Source organism: Coenobita brevimanus, chromosome 58, assembly GCF_032717465.1.
Source record: "Coenobita brevimanus isolate Jiangsu-jjx chromosome 58, ASM3271746v2, whole genome shotgun sequence".
Classification (NCBI taxonomy): domain Eukaryota; kingdom Metazoa; phylum Arthropoda; class Malacostraca; order Decapoda; family Coenobitidae; genus Coenobita; species Coenobita brevimanus.
Genome location: NC_137011.1, coordinates 15687514 through 15711472, shown reverse-complemented (window position 1 = coordinate 15711472; position 23959 = coordinate 15687514). Strand labels below are relative to the sequence as shown.

The 23959-nt window shown below is 40.5% G+C and overlaps 1 protein-coding gene across 1 annotated transcript in view; it reads left to right on the top strand.

The window, feature by feature from the left end:
* The window catches only part of LOC145402660 (discoidin domain-containing receptor 2-like), a 162610-nt gene extending 142057 nt beyond the window's left edge, over nt 1-20553 (top strand). The window contains exons 16-20 of the mRNA XM_080274643.1: nt 166-308; nt 15956-15997; nt 17526-17705; nt 19164-19205; nt 20315-20553. Of these exons, the coding sequence (XP_080130769.1) occupies nt 166-308; nt 15956-15997; nt 17526-17705; nt 19164-19205; nt 20315-20553 (646 nt within the window). The remainder of the gene's footprint in view (nt 1-165; nt 309-15955; nt 15998-17525; nt 17706-19163; nt 19206-20314) is intronic.
* Nucleotides 20554-23959: the final 3406 nt, after the last annotated feature.

The window sequence follows — 23959 nt, the reverse complement described above, 5'->3', positions numbered from 1 at the left end:
GCTGCAGCTAATAAATGTAATTCTTCCAAACACGTTGCAGAGCAATGAAGACTACACCCTGCAGACCAGATCTCGAATTAACGGATCAGACTTCCAATTCAAACACCAATTAAGTGACTGCCATGGAATTTGAAAGGATGAACAAGAATCTTGTGTATGGTACAGTCCAAGGCAGAACAATGCTGAATCAGAGTTCCCCAGCGTCTCAGCCAGTTCGAAGTTAAGAGACACAGGCTATTGTGTGGCCAGTGTGAGCAACAGATCTGTAGCAGGTGACCACCACCAGCGACAAGACTCTGCCTCACTATGTTGGTATCTAATGCTGTGCCAGAAAAGCGAGACAGTGCCTCGTGAAATAGCGAGTAAATATCAAGTATTATTTTATTATTCTTAGCCGTGACAAAGAGGAATAAGTGTGTCAAACTGTGCCAAAATGTTCCCGAGTACCAGAAAGAAACTGTGCCAAAGCATGCTCGGTTTAATGTAATGAATTATGTCAGTCAAATATGAATGACTGTGCCTCTTGGCTTCTATGTCCCTTTTTATATTACTTCAGTTTAACTCATTTTTGATCAGTATAGAAATATTCAGCATTCGTTGAAGAAGTTAGAGGGGTGTCTGGCTGAATATTAGGAGTCCATTAAATAAGGGCATATCAGGATTGCTCATTTTGTAATATTAGTTGTGCTGTCAACATTTTTTGTGTTGTCGGATTGTTCATTAGATCCTTATTGATACCATTAAACACTTTGAGTATGATAACTTCTATACTTTAATCTTGTTATCGCTAAGAGATTTTATTCAGCTTGTAAGACAGTCCTAGTGTTGAATAAATCAGGAATGCAACTTTCCACATCTTCAGTGTATGAGGTATATCCTAAGCTGAATAAAACCGTCTAGAGGAAGGGAGAACACACTAAAAAATGTGTCATTCTGCAGGCACTAACTCCTTCTGTCCGGTGATGTAGTTTCAACTTTTTCTTGATACAGACAACGCTAATCATCTATGGAGAACGTTCCCGATCTGAAGGAGTTAGATATAGCCTCCAATACCCTCTTCTCCACTAGAGGTCTGTCCTATGTTGAATAAAATTATCTTGTGGTAATAAGAATAATCTTAATGATGTCATTAGATTGGAAGTATTAAGTAGAGAAGGATTCTGCATTAAGTCTGTCATTGTTTATCTTACTGGACGTGAGACTCTTGTACTGACTCACTATACCATATCATTAATTATCAATGTACAACTACAACTCCAGTGTAAATAAACCCGATCCCATTTGTACCACTTGCCTATTTTTTACCTTCAAGTATAGTTTTTCTGTTTTGTGTTGAGATGGTTTGGCCATATGAAGAGATATGAGAGATGACGAGGTGAGTGCATGTGAGAGGTGGAGGGAGAGGGAGAGGGAGACTGTGGATGAGGAAGAAAGATAGAGTAGGGAGGGATATGAGTGAGGATGGTGTGAGTCGCAGGGAGGGCAGCATGATAGTGAAGGAGAAGGTGACATGGAGTTGATACGTCTGAGACCTCTCCCTCCGAGATTAAGGAATCAAACAAGAGATAGATAAAGAGACAAATAAATAAATAGATAGATAGGCAATAAATAGATTTTAATTTTTGCTGCTGCCAGAAGATTTTATCCAACTAAGGCGAAACACCTCGTACTGAACAGGTAAGGAACAGTCTTCATTAACGCCTTTATGATGTGGAGGCCTCTAAAGCTGAATAAAAATCATTTGGATATAGCAAGAATATATATATATATATATATATATATATATATATATATATATATATATATATATATATCTTCATCATCATCAGCCGTTTGAGTACCCACTGCAGGACCGGCCTCTCCTGACCGAAGTCGGGACGTTACAACCAATGTATCTTTACCAAGTGGCTTAGGCTGTCTAGTAGAGATTGTTTGTAGGGTGAGAAGTGCTTGTAAGTGTAATTGTAGTGTTTTGTAGTGGTTTTCGATGTATGTGTAGTCTGTGAACCAAGTGTAATCGGCCCGCGCAAGCCGACTGGGTGCAAGCATATTTTATAGTAGGTGACACTGGTTCAACCACAGCATCCCTTGTGTTCGCCAATGCAGTACGTGGCCGGGTGAACACTCCCAAAGTTTATTACAGTGGCGGGGCGCGAACCCTGGTTCACCAGTGTACGAAACGCACACTCTAGCACTGTACCACAGAGGGTCCTATAAATATATATATATATATATATATATATATATATATAAAGGAGTCGAATGGGAGCAGGGACAAAGAAAGGTGTAGTGGGGCAAAGAAAGATGTACTGGGCAAAGTTAAGGAGGCAAGGGAAGATGAAGGGGCAAGGTAACGTGCACAGGCAAGTTTTTGAGGGACAAGACAGGCTGTGGAGGGCAAGGCAAGGTGTAAGGGACAAAGGAGGGTGTAGGAGCAAGGTAAAGTGGAAGGGTTAGGCTAGGTGAGAGGGCAAGGCAAGGTGAAAGGGGCAAGGTGTCTGTGGGGAGGCGAGAAGGGGTTAAGCAAGTACTAGATAGAGCAGTCGGTTCTTATCGCCTTTTTAACTGTCTCAGATCTATTTAGGAATACAGATATATTATTACAGCTGATAGTTTTCATCTAATAGAACTATGCAACGTTTGTAACTTCAGTACTACATCGTGTTTGCATGAAAGTCCATGAGCTTTTACTGTGATGTAAGCATGAATCGCCCTGGTTACTAGTCAGTCTGACCAGACTATGCTATCAACTGAGCTGAAAGGGGTTAGGGATCTTTGTCAGGTTAGAACAAACGCGCTGTGGTACGAACTATAATAATCAAGTGAGTTAGAACCTAAACTCATCATTTCTGCATTACGGGTGTGTAAAAGAAGTTTTGGCAGCTGATGTGCATGACACTATACTTCATTCATTTTTGTCTGAAATTTTTCTTCTTTTGCAGCCTGCATCCCCCAGGTGAAATTTAGAATAAGATAATACTACGGCCCAGCATCCTTGTCATAGCACCTCGTCGTTACTAACACCATATTCCTGTGTTAAAGTCTTGTTACTGCTCGGTTCTTAAAATTACGTTTTTACGTCTAGTTAATGTGAACAGAGTACAGGAAGTGGTGTTGAAACAAAAGGTAGGTATAAATTTTGCTGAGAGGGGCCTGAGTTTAGTTGAGAGGGTGTGTGTACCGTTTTAACATGCGTAAAGTTACAGTATATATAGTCCAGAAGTTCCTCTTACATGAATATTCTGTGTCATCTAAGGCTCAGTGTTACCCAGCAGGCTTTTCTGTGTGTGTGTGTGTGTGTGTGTGTGTGTGTGTGTGTGTGTGTGTGTGTGTGTGTGTGTGTGTGTGTGTGTGTGTGTGTGTGTGTGTGTGTGTGTGTGTGTGTGTGGTTTGTACAAAAAATAAAAAAGGCATAAAGTAGACCCTGGAAAGTCTTACAATTCCACAATTAATTTAAAGAAAAAAATGCACACCGAGACGGCAACACCTGCGTCCAACAACTGTTCTAAGGGCAAAGATTTTGTCTTTGCCCAGTGACCTTGACTTTTGATAAATTAATTTCACCATGGAAGCAGAGGGAAGGAGGAAGTTGAGAGAAGGAATATGTAGAGAGGAAGTTCAGAGAAGGAATATGTAGAAAAGAAGAGAAAGGTGAAAAGATTAGTAGGAAGAGAATCAATGGGAAATTTGGAAGGAATTTAAATGTAAAGTGGTGAGAATGTAAGAAAGAGTTAGACACGATGATAAAGAAGGGAATAGGGGAGTGAAAGATAAAAATGATAGATTCATTGTGGAGAAGGGAGAAAAAGTGAGCAGATGGAGGGAACACTTCAAGTAATTGTTAAACATAGAGAATGAAAGTGATGCGAGTACAGGTGGATGGGCAATGGCTGGGAGAAGGAGGGAGATAAGAAGGGAGGAAGAGATCAGTAAAATGGAGGTAGTGGAAGCAATGAAGAAGTCAAAGTGGAGAAAGCCCCAGGAATTGATGGTGTGAATGGTGAAATATTGAAGCATGGGGGAGAGATAGTAGTAGAATGGTTATGGGAGATATGCAGATTGGCCTGGGAGGAAGTTAGAGTCCCGGAGGATTGGAAGTCAGGTATAATTATTTCTCTGTACAAAGGAAAAGGAGAAAAAGAAGTGTGTGGTAATGCTAGGGCCATTTGTTTTCTTAGTTTAATAGGAAAAATATACGGCACGATACTAATTGACAGAGTTAGGGAAATAATTGAGGAATTAATTGGAAAAGAACGGTGTGGTTCTAGGAAATGATGGGCTTATCTATCTATCTATCTATTGTCAGACGCCTCAATCCGGTTCGGGGTGGCCACAAACAAATCGCCTCCACGTTGCCCTGTCCCCCGCCATTTCACTGCCCTGCTCCCAACTCACACACCCCTCTCTCATATACCTCTCCACCCCATCCCTCCTTCTCATCCTCGGCCTCCCCCTCCCTCTTCCCCCCTTCCACCTCACTCACATACACTCTCTTCGTCAGTCTTTCACCCTCCATCCTCTCCACATGGCCAAACCACCTCAGTGTATTTCTCCTAACACTTCCTATCACATCCACATCCACATCACAACGCTCATTTATCCTCATTTGTCAGCCTGTCTCTCCATGTGACTCCACAAGCACCTCATAAATAACTCATTTCCACTGCTTTCACTCTTGACTTGTGTCCTTCCAACAACGTCCAAGCTTCACTTCCATACGTTAGAGTTGGTATCACAATACTGTCATGGAGTAACTTTTACACTTCTATGCTCACTTCCCTGCTTCTTATCACTGTTTTCAAGGAACCAGCAACCTTTCTTCCCTGTTGTACCTTTTCAAGCACTTCACCCTCCAAACCTCCATCCTTACTCATCACACCACCCAAGTACTTAAACGTACTCACATTTTCCAATTCCTCACCATCCAACCTCGCTGTATATTCACTGACTTCACCTCTCTCAAAGACCATCACTTTACTCTTCCCTACATTCACCTTTAGATTCCGTTTCTTACACACTCTCCCAAACTCAACCACCAACCCTTGCAGCTCTCCTTCGTCTTCACTCAACAACACAGTATCATCTGCAAACAACAGTACAGGGAGTTTCCAAACACTACCCTCTCTCACCAGGGCCACTCCAACATCCACTACCCTACCTTGTACCTCTTTTATTACCCCATCCATGTACAGTTTGAACAATCATGGAGACATGACACATTCCTGTTTCAACCCAACCTTCAAAGAGAAAAATTCACTCAGTTCACCATCCACATGCACTGCAGCCTTCGCACCATCATACATACTCTTCACAGCATTCATTAACTTCCCATCAACTCCAAATAGTCTTAATACTTTCCACAATCCTTGTCTATCCACCCTGTCATATGCTTTCTCCAAATCCATGAAAGCCACATACAACTTCTTTTCCTTCTCTAGAAACTTTTCCTCTAAAGATCTGAGAATGAATATCTGATCTTCACAACCTCTTCCCTTCCTAAAGCCTCCCTGTTCTTCTCCAGCTAATTCCTCTGTTCTTTCTTTAACTCTGTCAACATGTATCCTACCATACACTTTACCTATTATACTAAGAAGACAAATGCCCTTATGATTACCACACACTTCTTTTTCCCCTTTTCCTGTGTACAGGGGAATAATTATACCTGACTTCCAATCCTCCGGGACTCTACCTTCCTCCCAGGCCAATCTGCACATCTTCCACATCCATTCTATTACTATCTCTCCCCCATGCTTCAGCATTTCACCACACACTCCATCAATTCCTGGGGCTTTCCCTAATATAACTTTCTTCATTGCTTCCACAACTTCCATCCTACTGATTTCTTCCTGTTTTCTCACCTCCCTCCTTCTCCCAGCCATTCCCCAGCCACTTATACTCACATTACTTCCATCCTCTATGTTCAACAATTCCTTAAAGTGTTCTTTCCATCTGCTCACTTGTTCTCCCTTCTCCACTAGTATTCTACCATTTTTATCTTTCACTCCTCTGCTAACTTCACTTCCATCCTGTCTTACTCTTTTCACCTCTTTCCAGAACATTTTCTTACAGTCCCTCCACTTTACACTCAAATTCCTTCCAAATTCCTCATCCACTCTCTTCTTACTCTCTCTTACTAATCTTTTCACTTCTCTCTTTATTTCTACATATAACTCTCTCTTCCGCTTCTCACCTTCTTTCACGCCCCTATTTCTCATCCATTCATTGTATGCTTTCTTCTTTTGTGCCACAGCCTGTCTCACCACTTCATTCCAGCACGCTGTTCCTTGCACCCCCCTCCGTCCTCTCTTCATCCTACACACCACATCACATGCTGCACATATTTCTTCTGTGAATATCCTGCACACACCTTCCACGTCCCCCATCTGCTCCAATTCATATTTGCCCAATCGTTCCTCCACTTCTCTCTTAAATTCTGAAGTGGTTGTATAAACTAGATATTCATCCTACCGTCTTTAGTGAAAAAGTTTCTAGAGAAGGGAAGAAGGTGTATGCGGCCTTCATGGATATGGAGGAAGCATATGACAAAGTGGATAAACAGGAAATGTGGAAAAAAATAAGAATATATAGAGTAAATGGGATGTTGTTGAATACCGTGAAGAGTTTGAAGCAGGGGGCTAAGGCTGCAGTGCGTGTGGATGGTGAACTGAGTGAATATTTGTATCTGAATGTTTTACTGAAAGAGGGATGTGTCATGTCTCAATGGTTGTTCAGTCTGTATCTGGATGGGGTTATAAAAGAGATACAAGGTAGGGCAGTGGATGTTGGAGCAGCCCTAATGAGAGAGGGCAGAGTTTGGAAACTTCATATTCTGTTGTTTGCAGATGATACTGTATTGTTAAGTGAAGACGAAGGGGAATTTGAGGCCTGGTGAATGAGTTTGGGAGAGTGTGTAGGAAACGGAATCAAAAGTTGCATGTAAGGTAGAGTAAAGTTGTGGTCTTCGAGAGAAATTAAGTCACTGAGTGCACAGTAAGGTTGCGTGATGAGGAAATGGAAAATGTGAGTGCATTTACGTACTTGGGTAGTGTGATGGGTAAAGATGGACGTTTAGAGGATGGAGTGTTTGAAAGGGTACGAGAGGGAAGAAGGGTCGCTGGTTCTTTGAATGCAGTGATAAGAAATAGGTAAGTGAGCATGAAGGTAAAGAAGCCACTGCATGATATTATTGTGATACCAACTCTAACATGCGGAAGCAAAGCTTGGATCTTGTTGGAGGGACACAAATCAAGAATGAAAGCAGTGGAACTGAGTTATTTAAGAGGAGCATGTGGAGTTACATGGAGAGACAGACTGGCAAATAAGGAAGTGAAGAAGAGTTGTGGAGTGGAAATGGATGTGATAGAAAGCTTTAGGCGAAATGCTGTACAATGTGGTTTGGCCATATGAAGAGGATGGAAAACGAGAGACTGAGGAGAGTTTATGTGTTTGAGGCGGAGGTGGGGGGCGGAGAAGGAAGGGGAGACCGAGAATGAGATGGAGGGATGAGTTGGAGAGGTATATGAGAGAGAGAGGGTGTGAGCTGGGTAGAGGGCAGAGAAATGGCGGGGAACAGAGCGACCTGGAGGCGACTTGTTTGTGGCCTTGCCTGTGGCCTTAACCTTTGACGAATTGATGTCAAAATCAAAGCATTTCATTCTTGACGTAACCCCAACCCTTCCTCCAAGTTTGGACAGAATTGGACAAAAACTGTTTAAGTTGATTTTGCTTGCTTAAACTATGACCAACCCCTGTGACCTTGACCTTTAACCTAGTGTTCTCAAAATAAGAGTACTCCTTGGCTAACTTTCAAGGCTTGCATTACATGTGATTAAAATCAAATAAAAACTGTTTGTTATTTGTTCACACACACACACACACACACACACACACACACACACACACACACACACACACACACACACACACACACACACACACACACACACACAAGCACGCACGCACGCACGCACGCCCGAGCGCGGGGGGGTCAAGCATAACACCGACTCTTGCTAAGGCTTGCCGGTGGTAAAAGAAAGAAATTGAAAAAAATAAAATAAAAGCTGAAGTCACATTCAAGTGCTGTTCAATTGTAGATGAATGGGGATCTTAAATTTAAACTAAAAAGCACTCAAGAATTGCATACCCCGCCGACGCCAATAAGGGACATGGTTTACTGTTATAGTTTTTTTTTTCCTATCAGACAAATACTTTTACAGTCTCATATAGTCAATTAATTCTACGGTCTTAGTCTGCCCTGTACACAGTCTCAGAAAGCGCATATCTCCACCAACACACACACACACACAAATATGCATTCCTGCATTGCGATCTGGATTAACTGCAAAATCAAATTGACTTTTCTTTGATCCACTGCCCATCGATCCACCTGATTTCCTTGAAATCCAATTAAACTTTTCGAAATATCATTACCATTCAACCCTAAACAGACGAACAGACACGGATGAATGCATAACCGTCCCCAACTTCGTTGGCGGAGGTAAATATTGGAGGTCATGGGACGTTAGGAAGAGACTGAGGAAGATAGCTGTCAAGTTGGGAAACTGCATATTGTGAAGGACAGAGATTTGTGCCAGGATCTGAAGAAGGTTTTTTGATGTCAAGCATATAAAAGATTCACATTTGAAGAGACATCGTAGTTAGTGGGAGGAAAGTTAACATAATCGCTTCTGACTCTTAGTCTTACCTTTCATTCAACACAGTTTAGAACCTCTTTTCTTGCTCATTTAATTTGCATATTGAACTTTAATAATGTCTGTATGTTATCTATAGATTTTTTACGATGCATGTAATATACGTGAATGACATATATATATATATATATATATATATATATATATATATATATATATATATATATATATATATATATATATATTAGGCGAGGAAGAAGGAACCAAAGGCCATGAGCCCGCAATAACAGTTCCCTCCAAGAAAAAAACAAAATACAAGAGAGAGCAAAATTCAAGATCCATTCATTTCGAGATGCCTGGACACACTGCGTTTGAAAGACTGGAGACCATAGGCAGCAGGAAATACAAACAGAGGGAGACAGTTCCAGAGTTGACCTGTTGCATAAATGAAGGACTGGGAGTAACGGTTAACTCTTGCATTAGAGAGTTGGACAGAAAAGGGATGAGAGTTTGCTGCTAGACGGGTGCTACGCGCCCGTCGTAGAGGTGGAGGAATGCACGCAGACAGTTCAGAGGAGCAGTGACCGTTAAAGTAGCGATAGAAAAGAGATAAAGATGCACCAGTGCGGCGAAGAGACAGAGGTTGAAGGGAGTCAGTAAGAGGAGGAGAGTTAATGAGACGAAAAGCCTTTGACTCCACGCTATTGAGAAGAGCTGTATGTGGGGAGCCTCCCCACACATGAGAGTTGTACTCCACACAGGGGTGGATAAAACCCCTGTATAGAGTCAACAATTGTGCAGGGGTAAAGAAAGAACGGAGTCGGCTTAGCATACCCAATCTCTTGGAAGTAGATTTTACAAGAGATGTAATATGATATTTCTAAGATAAGTCCCGAGTAAATGAAACCCCAAGCATGTTCAAGGATGATGCAGGATTAAGCTGAATATTATTAAACATTAGTGGGTATACCTGTGGAAGATTTTGACGGGTTGATAGGTGTAAGAACTGAGTCTTAGATGCATTAAAAACAACAAGATTATTTTTACCCCAGTCAGAGATACGAGCCAAGTCAGACATTAGGTGTGCCATAGCCTCATCCCTTGTTTGTTGGAAGTAACTGCTGAGATGGGCGTTGCGGGAACCGAATGGAGAGGTGAATGGTGGAGTCATCAGCGTATGAGTGGATAGGGTTAGATGTACAGCTTAGAAGGTCATTGATGAATAAAAGGAAGAGAGTTGGTGATAGGACAGAGCCCTGAGGAACACCACTGTTGATAGATCTAGAAGAACGATGGCCGTCTACAACAGCGGCTATAGAACGATCAGAAAGGAACCTAGCGATGAAGGCACAGATAGAAGGACAGACACCGTAAGAGGGCAGTTTGGAAATTAAAGATTTATGCCAGAATCGATCGAAAGCCTTTGAGATGTCAAGTGCAATGGCAAAGCTTTCGCCAAAGTCCCGAAAGGAGGATGACCAGGAGTCTGAAAGGTAGGTGAGAAGATCGCCAGTGGAGCGTCCCTGACGAAACTCGTACTGACGATCAGAAAGAAGGCTGTGATAGAAAGATGCCTTAAAATTTTTCTATTGAAAATTGACTCGAAAGCTTTTGAAATACAGGACGTTAAAGTACTTGGACGATAGTTGGAGGGTTGGGAATGGTCACCCTTCTTTGGGGCTGGCTGAATGAGAGCAAACTTCCAGCAAGAAGGAACGGTACAAGTTGACAGACAAAGGGGAAAGAGTTTGCCTAGCCCCTACACCGCGGGCATGTTTACCAATGTCTTGCGTGTGCCGCGGGGTTATTCGGGCTCCGACAGACTCTCAAAAAATATTTGCCAAAAATCAGTTATTACTCCTAGAATATTGAAATTACATAAGCTTATGGCACATACCTTCAGCTTTCTCCTGGAATGTTTGTTGAGTCTTCGTCGGTTACCGTAGGACTTGTGGAGACCTCTGAAGTTGGGTAACGAAGTCTCCACTTTACACTTCCCGACAACCCGTAATATGATTACCACAGCCAGATATTAACACTATAAACACTACTCTATGATTTTCAAGTAGTTTGGGATCCATACTAAAAAAAAAAAACACTGTGAAAGCAATGAAAATTACGAGCGCGTCTGACCGTCGCACTTGCGCTAGTTCGCTCTTGGTACTCTGTCATTTATTATTCATAAAACCCCTCACACTTTATATTTCTATTACTGTATAACACTTATATATATCTACAGTCTTTATCCATAAGTTTCCTTCAGTAGTATTAGTTTATTGTCACTGTAGGGATTCAATTTCTTTCAGTAAAATACGTAGCATTCACTTTCTCGTCCTGTATACTAGCATTGAGAGTGAATGTCATTTTCAATTTCACTCTCATAACTCATAGTATTCAGACATGCTAGATTGAAACTTTCACTTTCATTACTCCTAGGGTATATACTCGTATTCTTATAATACTACTCATTTACATTTCTATTTACGTTCTCTATTTTATTTACGTTATTTACATTTCTATTTACGTTCTCTATTTTATTTACGTTATTTACATTTCTATTTAATTTACACTGTGTTATGCACTGTCACTTGAAGTAACTTATAAAACTATTTTCCACTGTTCACGTATATTTACATTCATTACTTTCACTTGCTGTTTACACATTATTTACACATTATTTACGATTCCACTTGCACTGTTTTACTCAATAGAAAGATCGTAGTCACTCTTTTATCAATTGTCAGCCCTTTACCTCTTTCCACACGAGGTTTAGTAGGGGGTAAAGGTCACAGGGCCCTTTGCATGGGGGTGAAAAGTCCCTGAAGTTGGCAAGAGCGAACAGACGTACCCCCACACTGGAAGATGAGAGTGAACTGATAAAGGTGGGCCGGGGTGGTGGTCTACCTATGGAAATCAGTACTGCCAACGTTTAGCCTCTTGAAACAACTATATATAGCAGTGAAATGATTGGCAGGAAATCTAGACAATACATTATAAATTAGGTAGTTCCAGGTGAATGTAAATATCACTTAGGCTTCTCCCTTCCCTCCTTATATGTATATGTTTTACGAAAATAGATTATACGGCATATTTCAAGGGGAAATAAACAGTGAAAATTAGCGAACGAGTGCACGTGAGGTGTTGTCAGGTGATAATTAGCCATTTCCAGGTGTATGGCACTCTCACTTACCTTATTTCTTTCTTGTATATATTATTTGGTATAAGAATAGGGCATAGGGCTTATTTCAATGGATGAAGTCAGTGAAAAATTCCAGGGAAGATTTACTTAACGTAGCACGGTTATGCAGGCGAGAGGATAGGGTAATGGAGGGGGGGTAGGGAGGGGAGTCAAGAACGGGGAGAAATGGCTAAATTGTCAACAATGGATGGGAGTACAGATGAGATTAGGAGTGCTGACTAGTGTTGGACATTGGCAGTACTGATAGATGATACAAGCCCCCACTTGAAAGCCCGGGTGAATTCAAAATAACACAGAATCACAAAAGCAACGCCCCGCGGTATGATCCCTTGCTCCCAAGCGTCACGAAAGTGACGCCCCGCAGTTAAGGGACTAGGCAGGGTGTAAGCACAGAAGCACAGTTCTTGAGAACAACAGGAGGGACTCAATCAGGTCCATATGCCTTGTTAGTATTGAGGCCAGTGATGGCAGAAAATACATCAGCTGAAGAAATTTTAATGTCAGCCATGAGGAAGTCAGAGGTGGGAAGTGATGGAGGAACAGCACCGGAATCGTCTAAGATGGAACTGGAGGAGAAAGTCTGTGCGAAGAAATCTGCTTTATCAGTAGATGAAATAGCTACAGAACTATCAGAGTAGAAAAGAGGAGGGAAGGATGATGAGGTAAAGTTGTTAGAAATGTTTTTGGCAAGGTGCCAGAAGGAGCGGGAAGAATGAGAGTTGGAGAGTTGAGAGCATTTAGTACGGATATATATATATATATATATATATATATATATATATATATATATATATATATATATATATATATATATACATATATATATATATATATATATATATATATATATATATTATACATTATATATAGATAGATAGATAGATAAATAGACAGATTGATAGATAGATAGATGATACAAAGATAGATAGACATATAGATAGATAGATAGATATAATGTATGTAGCGAGGAAGAGGAGCTCAAACGAATACGGCTTTTATTTCATCATTTGAGAGAGAGAGAGAGAGAGAGAGAGAGATTGCCAACACAGACTATAATGTCGCAGATGGTTGGAATTCTACTTCACTATAGTTCTCTCACCCTAACTTGGCCCAGATTATCGTCTTTTCACCTCTTACATCACGAAGCTCAATGGCAGAAAAAGACAATACTAAGAGCCACCATCCTTTACATAGCAGTATCTCGTCACTGGCACCATGTTCTAGTGCTAATCTTTAATCACAACTCTGCATTTAAGATAGATAGATGACAATTTTAAGCCAAGATAAAGTGTAAAGGAGCATAGTTCATAACCCCAGACATTCACAGGACTTTAATGACCTTTACTGTGCAAAAAAAAATCTATTCCCAGTTACGGCGCGGCCATAAACTGAGGAGCCGCTGGATATTGTGGGATCCAAAGTTACGATGAGACTGCCGCAATATGACTCGCAATTTCAAGCCAGAGGTGTATAATTGAAAAGCTGTTATAAATCGTAAGGTATGATTAGGTCTGGTTTAGTTTGGCTTGGCTTAGTTAGGTTAGGTTAAGTTTCATTATGTCAGGGTTTTACTTGGTTTAGTTACTCTAGGTTAGGAGCTTAGGTGAGGTTTCATTAAGATGTTAGGTTAGGTAAAGTTAGTTTGTCATTTTGGATCAGCTCTAAACTCTCTTCACATTTAGTTGGCGTTAACTTGCCATCTCCTCAGCATAAATACTGAGCTGTAGCAGGACAGTCACTCTTGCATATGGTAGTATTCACGAAGAAGTGCCGAACAAAGGATATCGAGCTATAGTGATATTTTGCCAATTAGTACGTGAAATAGGCTGCAAAATGACGAAAAGCTCTAAGTTTAATTGAATGAATTTGATATGCTGGATTAGTTAAATTTGGTTAGAGTAAGATATGATAGATTAGGCTATGTTAGCTTAAGTTAGTCTAAGTAGGTATGACTTAATTAGGCTGGGTTAACTTAGCTTAGGTTCAGTTATGTTGGGTTAGGTTAAGTTAGATCAACGTAGGTAAGATTAGGTTATGTTAGATTATGTCCTTTAGTTAGACTGGATTAGATTTAGTTAGGTTAGATTATGGCAGGGTAAGTTCGTAAGGTTAGGTTAAGTAACGTTAAGTCGGGTCAGATCGGATTAATTTGCTTAAAATTGTTATTACGAGCTAGCGAGAGAAGCGATCAAGGGATGTTTACTCTCAGTTAAGTTTGGAAATGAGACCGTCAGGCTAAACAGAAGCTAATAACTTTACTCCTATGCGAAGTAGGGTTCATATTCTTTCTGCCTGTGATACATTCATTCAATAAATATTGTTATCAACAAAAAACACCCATAAACGATTAGGAACTCCTAGGAATCTTGAGTTTTCCAAGGAGTGTTCGGCGTAATTGGTGAACGCCTCGATTACGAATTCGATAAAAAACAAAATCCGTCGCGACACTATTTTTTTTTGGCATCAGCTATAGCAATCAAATATCGGAGATTCCGCCAATAATTTTACATTAATGTTTTTGCTGTGTTTTAACAATACTGTGAAACTACCGAGGGAAAACACTCCATTTCTGGCTTTAGTCACCTCATCAATAACCAAGTCTTTATCGTTTCATTTTCGTCGACACGCAGGTTCGCAACAGGGATTGTAGAATTTAGCATTGCACATGTGATGAATGCTACAGCGCCTCGCTTTACACCAACACTCACGTTCCGTTGGAACCTATGCTGCTTAAACAAACCCTGAACTATATTAATAACTTCGGCTTTCTTTGCTTCATAATATGTGCTTGACAATACTCAATTAGCGAGTTTAAATGTACTCAATAGCTGAAAATCATTCAGGGAAAAATCATCCAAGGGAAACGCCCTGTTTATTACTTTCATCCTGCGACTGATAACCGACAGTTTGCCGGCCATTATAAATATTCTGCGTGGTTCAAACGATGCAATGCTTCTATTATGCAAAAGCAAAACTGAAAACAACACGTGTGAGTTTCTTTCGTAGTAAGTCGATGCACCGTTGAATATTCAAACCACCATCGATGTTGCAAGGGAAATGACATAACCAAAGTTCTTGACGCGAATTCGAGAAATAACAAACATGAAAATCCTGTCCCCTTATATCAAAGGGCTGTTGTGTTAATATGGCGCTCGCTCGCTCGTCACGTGCTCACAAAGCGCACTTTATTGGTGTTTAGTTAGGTTAGGTCAGATCAGGTCAGGTCAGATCAGATTAGGTCTGATTAGAATTGTTAGATTAGGTTAGGTTAGGTTAGGAGTTCCTCCGATTAATTCCATATAATAAACGAAGTGCGTCCTTTCGGTCCTTCAAGTTATAGACACTGTCTCTATATTTCCAGAACTGAAGGACAATGTTTATGTTTGTAATTGTTTTATTTGTAAGGCGACTCAGGAATTTTTTCCTCTGGGTGTACAATCACGTCAATATGATGGTATTACTTACATAAAACATTCTATCATGGAAAGTTTCTCTCTCTCTCTCTCTCTCTCTCTCTCTCTCTTGCTTAACTCAGATACACGAGAAATGGTGAAACATTAGTATTTTTCTGTTTTCTCCATCGATAACTATGCACCATTTTTCTACGGTATTTCCTCTACAGACTAAACATTGTCGTAAATACATTGGTGTTATCTCCTCAACGATGGCATCACCGTGGGAACATCACAATGATACGTGAAACGCAAGGCGGAAATCTACAGGTGAGCTTTCCCATGACGTAAAATGGGTCGTGATAAGGATGAAGTATAAATCGTGTTGTGGAGAGTGGGCGTGTGTGTAGGTGTGTTGTGGTACTGGACGACACTCAAGAAACAGCAATGAATCTCTACTTGGCCCCGTTTCTCTGCCTGTTGCTGGTGGGTAAGTTTTCACACTCATAGTCTCAGCATCCTTTCTATGAACTCTCACCCAAATGCACACGCATATTCAACACTTACGCTACGAATAGCACACACACACACACACACACACACACACACACACACACACACACACACAAGTACTATGAAAATATTGATGATGTTATTAATGATGATTATTATAGACGATAAATGATGGTGATGATGATTATGATTAATTTCAGGTTCGTCGGAGCAGATTCAACCACACATCGCATCAACTGCAGGTCAGTGTTAGTGTTCACTGCTGACCTCTTCAAACCGATGGCGTCTTAAACCGTATTCTAGACGATATAGGGACATAAGCAGCACCTCTTTCGTAGCGATTCATATTCCAAATTACACCGTATCATTCTCTTGCTTCTTATGAATGGTTTTAATATCAATCCAATTTGCAGTGAAAACATACAAGAGGATACTGAAGGGTAATGTACAAAATAAACCGCTATGGAAGAGGTGTTAGGAAATCTTTGAAGACGCTCAGAATGCGACCCCCTTTTTCTTAGTCTATTCTCGATGCTATCAGGCTATATTTTATTCAGAGATGCCCATAGCTGTGAATGGGTTAATGAAGGCTATATGCAACCTCTCCAGTTCGGAAAAAAAAAAAAGAAAAAAAAAAAGACTTTCATAAGCTGAATAAAACCGTCATCAAACTGCAGACATGAAATAGAAAATACATCACCACATGACAAGTTTACTACCTGTATTTGCATAAAATATATTCCCTTCGCTTTTGCTAGGGAAAAAATTGCCATCTCTCCGTCTTGAATGCTGAGATATAATAAGAGATTAACTTTAGAATAAGAGTATTGTTTACAAAGAAATACTAAGGAAAGAATGAAAGAACCGTAGTACTGTCTTTTTCCGCCACTGAGGTACGGAAAATAAGCTGCAAAGGGACGAAAATCTCCGCCTAGTTAGAATGAATGAATTAGGTCTATATAATTACTTTGCCGCTTCACTATGACACCTTATCGTATCTGTAGCCACACACCTTAATCCTGAAAGGGTTGGCCATAATCCAGTCGTCTCCATGTTATTTTGTCCTTCACCAACAAAATGCCGTCTCTCCGGCTCACACCATCTACACTCATATATCTCCCCACCCCATCCCTCCATCTTATCATCGGTCTCCCCCTCCCTCTCCCCCTTCCCGTCTCACTCACAAAGTCTCCCAGCCAATCTTTAATTGTCCATTCTCCCCACAATTAATCCTGGTGTAAATATGCATGGTAGCAGTCTAAACAGGAAGATAAAGATGCCACATAGTGAAGGATTAGAAGGGAGGCAGTCCATTGGGTTCGAGTTTAAATGAGCCTGAGTTTCCCGCTACGGTTAATAACAACGTCGTTCAACCTATAAGTCGAACAGTAATAAAAGTCTTACAAAATATTATGAAAAGTTTGTCGGGCTCTGGAGGTCGTAACACAGGGTTTAAAAGCCATTGTTCATTCTCTCGTTGTTTATCGCCATGAAGTTTTGAGTCGCTATTTATGTCTGTAGTTTTAAGTTCTGGTGCTATTTCATTTCTTCTGTGTCTTATTTTCCCCTGCTAGGCATTATTTCTAAGATGAGAGAAACTTCATATTTCTCTTTGTCCATAGACGATTCTGTCAGATATAATGCGTCAGACAGGAAAGTGGCGAACATACCACAAGTTTTAAGGAGACGTAATAGTAGCAGAACTTTTGATCCTGCCTGCTCCTGGAATAGAGAATAAAAATCCCATAATATACTTCTATACTTCTGCAGGAGACAACCAGTGTTCAGGTGCATACATACCAGTGGGAGATCGGTGTGTCCATGCGAACTTTTTAACTACTGGGTCGTGGGTGGAGATGCGTGAGTACTGCAAGCAGCTCGGTGGCGACCTCGTTGTTCTGCATGACGCCAACTTCTTCATGGACCTCGTCACTTACATACATTCCTTTGGTCAGTTGCCTGCATTATAGAATAGTCCGTATGTTGCGTTCCCTTCTGCCACTGAGCTGATGCCTTCTCGTGTGTTGTGGAAACTGGTCAGTCAAGGTTACCCATGTATATGCTACTTATACTCCTATCGTCACTCGGCTACAATACAAGATGGTCCGCAAATTGTTACCTTTTACAAATTAGCTGCTGACTTCTAGTGTGTTGCAGAGACGGCTCAGTCAGGGTTACCATTGTTTACCTAGCATCATTTTCTTCTTTTCTTAATTTTTTTTCTTACTTTGCCGTGTCTGCTTTCGAAAGTCCATTGCTTGTATGGTAAAGAAAGTTACAAGGCTACTAAATCCACATTGCCTCTTTTGGATGCAGGGACCCAAGGCTAGGCTAGCGACCTACGAGCTTAGTAGCGTTTTACATGATGGAAAACGCTCTAGCCACCTCTAAGCCTCGAACCGTAGCGCATAGGTCACAGCCCGTTCCGACCTGAGACCTGAATCACCTGAACACGACATGGTAGCTTAGTGATTTCATGGGGCAGCCAAAATGTCTGCACTCTTCACACCAGCAGACTGAGCCGTCCCCACAACACACAAGTCAATGCAAGTGAGTGTCAATGGATAGCGTAATATACAGACCGTCCTGTATTATGATTTTCTGGTGATCTGTTGCAGAGGCGACAACAAATACGGTGCCAAAAACTCATGTAAAAAATGGTAACTTTTTATCTTGTCCCATCCTTAGATGATAAAAAAGGATGTGATGATGATGATGATGATGATGATGATGATGATAATGATGATATCACTTTAATAACCAGTGTGAGACACGTGGGTAGAGACGGAAGGCCACCACTTTTTCATAAGCTTAGAAAACTTTGTCAGTTGTTTAACTTAACCCTTTTTTAACAATATACGATGCTGTAAGTTGCTTATATATTTGGGTGTCGTGGTACTGACTACTAATATTACTTATATTTTTCTGGAACCAACACAGGGGATAAGAAGATGTAATATAAAGAGCAAATCGCCGTGGAAATAATACTACGAGGATTCCTGTGGTATAACAACATTACAGTGAAAAACTTCAACAACCCAGTTCTGTTTTACAAGAGGCATCACTAGTATGCAAGAGGATATTAAACGACACTAGACAAAGCAAATGGCTGAAAATGAAAAGAAAAATAATGTTCAGTCCATCATAGTCTACCGCATGAATGGACCTCTCCATTATGGAGGGTTGCAGCCAGGAAACCTTCCCATAATGACTCAGGTTCGGTCGGGAAGGGATGCCAAGGGAAGAGGTGGGGTGCAAGTGAGTTAGGTGGTGTCATGTGTTTGTGTGTATTGGCTGAGACTGAGGTGTTACACTTATAAGTGTAATACGACACAGATCACTCCTCCCTTCCCTCCCCAAAGAAAAACAGGATTTCTGTATTACTTCTTTATTACTTCTCTTCCACAGGCTGGCAGGACATTGACTACTGGGTGGGAGGAACAGTCAAAGGTGAGAAAAAAATCCTTTATCACTTTTTTGCCACTTCTTTATCACTTCCTTAACACTTCTTGATCACTTCTGAATAACTATTTTTCACTTTCGTATCTTTTTTTTTTTTTTCATACACTGACAGGACATAGACTTCTGGGTAGGTGGGATGCAGAAGAATCAGAAAAAATCACTTGAAGGAATTACTCTCACATTAGGGCTTCATATTTTTAATGCAGCGGGGATACGACAGCTCAGTCAGTTCATAACACTGCGATATCAAGAAAAAGCAGAAAACACTGACCACTTCTTTTGTCACAGGCTGGCATGACATAAACTTCCGGGTGTATAGATCAGGTGACTGTCACGACAAGAATCTGGTTAGGTTCCGTTCTCTTAGGTTCGTAGGTTCTGTGTTCTCGTTGACTTGGGAGATCTCGTAACACCTCTTCTTAAGCGACTTATTTTTTCTATTACTTCTAAATGTCCTCTTGTATGTCAATGATGCAAACTATGTTGATAGTTACCCTTAACCCCTGATATGATGTACCGTGCATATTCTCTTACCAAAACATTATTATGAAAATATGCTTATCATCAACTCTCAATTCTTTCATGAAGAAGAGTTTTTTTTTTTTTTTCAAGGAAATTAAAATGTTTAAGAAGAAGATCAATCTTATTTCTACAAGTTGCAAGAGAGAAAGCATAATTAAATTTCTTGATACTGCCATGGCAAATATAACTACAAGTTTTTTATCGCGAAAAGTCTGGCTCAGCAAGATGGACTGGCAAAAATACAGAAGCATCTTATGAAAAACAAATGTGTTCTGCCTGTGGAGTAACTAGACCAGGTTTCACAAACATTGAATGATCTGTAATTGTAACTGATGATCGAAACACAGACGTCACTCCCTTGCACAGGAATCCCTCATGCCATATGTCACCTGGGACACTCCTCTCCTCGTCGTATGATTCTAGTGACGTAGGTGATTAAAAGGTTTAGGTAGCATACAAGAGACTATCGCAATACAAAAAGTGCTATGAGGTCTCGTATGGCAACGCGAGTTACCCAAAGACTTGAGCAATGATTTTCACTCTTCTTAACATGTCTTCTGTATTCTTTTTCACAGGCTGGCACGACATAGACTTCTGGGTGGGCGGGGCGGGTGAGGGCCGTGAGAAAGTGTGGATGTGGGTGGACGGGACGCCGATTAAAATGGGCACGCCGTTCTGGGGCTTCACGTTCTTTGGACAAGCACCTTTAATTTCCTCCTACGACGACTGCGCCATGATGGAGGACACGTTTTTTCTCTACTTGAATGATAGAAAATGTGCCGACATGGCTGCTCCGATATGCCAACAAAAATAGGAGGAACAAATTGCTGAATAATTTTGTATAAGTGTTTACATATTAGTGTGCAGTGTACAGATATTTGTACATATATGGCTTTAAGTGTTTAGACATAAGTATACATATATATAGGATACATATTTACTAACTTTATGCCAACAAATAATATATAATAGGAAAAAAACTGGTTAAAAAACTGTCGTTGTGTTTAAAATGTCAAAATAAAGAGTAGAATATTATTAGCATTATTAACAATTTACTTTAGAATTTTGTATCTGTAAACAAATTAAACAAAGATAAGTATAGACATTTTTTTACTTTGCCTGAATTACGTGATATCAAGCTTAGTCACAACACACAAATGTACTATCTATCTATAGCCATTTGTCTTGATCTGGAAGGGGTGGCCACACACAAATGGCCTCCACGTCCCATGTTCCTAGGATTTTAGCTGCCCTTCCTCCAACTTGCACCCCCCCCCCTCTCATGTCTCACTCACCTGCATTCCTACGGCTCATCCTTGGTCTCTTCTTCTCCCTCTTCCTCTCCCCCTCCACCTCATGTAAAATCTAGGCAATGTCCCATTCTCCACCCTGTAGACATGGCCATACCACCTTAGAATATTTTCTCTAGTACCTTCAGTCTCTTCCACATCAGTACCACAACACTCCCGTTATTTCCTCATTTGTCTGTCTTTCTCTCCATGTAACTCCACATGTTCCTTTTCAATTAACTCGTTTCCACTGCTCCCATTCTCGAAGTGCGTCCTTGCAACATGATCAAGGCTTTGCTTCCATACGTGAGAGAGGAGGGTCACAATGCTGTCATGCAGCGACTTTCTAACTTCTATGATCACTTCTCTATTCTTTATTACTGCTTTCAGTGAACCAGCAATCTATCTTCTCTCTAAACTTCCATCCTTATTCATCACACAACTAAGTACTTAAATGCACCCAGCATTCTCCTTTTCCTTACCATCCGGCCTCACTGTGCATTCTCTGACCTCATTTCTCTCAAAGACCTTAACGTTACTTTTATATACATTCAATTTTAGTTTCTGTTCCTTACCTACATTCCCAGACTCACTCATCAAGCCTTGCAGCCCCCATTCATCTTCACTTAACAATGTAGTATCTTCAGCAAACGACAATATATGAAATTTCCAAGTCCTACTCTCTTTCATAAGCGACACTCCACCATCCACTGTAGTTCCTTGCATCTCTTTTATGACACCGTCCATGTAGAAAACTGAACAAACACGGAGACAAAACACATCCTTTTTTCATTCCAACATTCCCATAAAAAAACTCATTTCAGTATCCAGACGCAGTGCATTCCTAGCACCATCATATGTACTCTTCACAACATTCATCAGCTTCCAATCTGCTCCATATGTTTTTATTACCTTCCACATGCCCTGTCTATCCACGCTGACATGTTTTCTCCAGATCTATGGAGGTTGTATACAACTTCTATCTCCAGACATTTTTCTACTATGCATCCTAGACTGAATATCTGATCTACACAACCCCTTCCCTCATAAATTCGCCTTCTTCTCCAACTGGTAATATATAGAGCAAATTGCTGTGAAATTTTGTATCTGTAAATTTAATAAAGCAACGGATGAGTTTTATCTTAACTGAATTTGTGAAATGTAACTGATTTGTAGCTGGATTTCCAAATAGTGACAGGTTTGTTATATGAAAAACAAACTGCTAAAGCTCTTGTATGAGCACATAAATTTAACGAAGACAAGAGACGATCTTTATTTTACCTAATGATGTTGCCTGTTATCAGGACTACTCTCTCTATATACGTGCAGTGAGAGAGAGGGCTGTGGCCCGTGAGAGTACACTTCCTAGGGATGATTGGGGTATATTGTTTATGGACTGGAACTCAGGGGCGGAGCAGTTGTGGACTATCGACGTAAATGTCTTGACTGAGATTCCTGGCCCTGGGTCCCTACGTTCCTGATGGGGAAATACTGGACTGGATGATAGGTAAAGAAAGTAGGAATAATGTCTTTTATGATTAAAAAGTTAATCACTAGACTCATTGCTATCTGTAGGAAATCACCACTGAGAAGCCAGGCGATTTCTTGGAGCCCACGAAGCCATTACTGTGTTAGGTGATAGCCATGTAACAAAATGGACGGGACGCCTGGCGACCTGGTGGGTTAAGACACTCCATCCGGATATCAACCATCAGTGCTAAAATCCAAGGGTTGGTTGTTTACAGTTAACATAATGCCACTCACGGGGAAACCAAGAGACCTGGCACTGTTTCCCTTCACCCTTTGCATAGCGATAGATAGATATATAGGTAGATAGATAATAGATAGGCAGGTAGGTAGATAGACAGACATACAGATACATATATAGATATATAGTCACAGATAGAATAGCAGATGGATAGATAGAGATACATATATTACGATGAATAAGGACCTTCTTAGGATGTTCAACGAAAGCCATAGGAAGTTAGTTTCCTATTTTTCTTACAAGAATTTGGCGCTGGTTCTGTGATCCTCGGTAGGATAATACGAATAAATAGTAGGCTTAAACGTCTGTGTGGAAACGAAGGCGTGGTGTTTTTTGATGTTTGGAACAGTTTTAGTTCTGATGGGAATTAATTTGGTTCAGGTGGCCTTCACCTCAATAGGGTAGGAAAAGCCAAGTGAGGTAGGGTTCTAGATGGAAGGATAAGGGATGATTTAGAGATGGGTACAGGGATAGTTAATGGTATAGCACTCTCATCCCAGAGGCCAATGGAAGGAGGATAAGTTAGGTAACGTCACATCGCCAGATGAGTCAGGTAGACATGATCTTAGCTTCGGTATAGGCAGATAATCAGGATTTCTGGTGAAGGAAGGGAAGTTAATCAGTGGATCATTGGAGTGTTGTAATCTCTACTGAGGAGTTAAATTATTAAATAGGACTAATGTCCCACAGCCCTACTGTATCCTGTCATACTGTGATTATTAGGTACATGGGTGTGAAAATATTATTTGAGAAGCAGTTAAGTTAATTACTTATACAACTGCTGAATAACCGAAGATAACTTTGATACAGAGTCGTGGTTACCTGGTAACAATCATATTACTGGAAAAGTGACTGCATAACCACAAAATATTTCTAAAATTGTGACTACATAAAACAGAGAAGGGAGTGTATATATATATATATATATATATATATATATATATATATATATATATATATATATATATATATATATATATATATATATATATATATATATATATATATATATAACGTACAGTATGCTGCATGTTTGATCACGATTCGCCTCGTGGTTTCCATAGTGACCAAGCTTCTGTGTTCTACCTCACTTCCCCCTTATCCTCCCTTATAGTAGAGTAAGTCGTTCTTTCTGTTGTTCAGAGCAGGAGTGTCAACTCTTT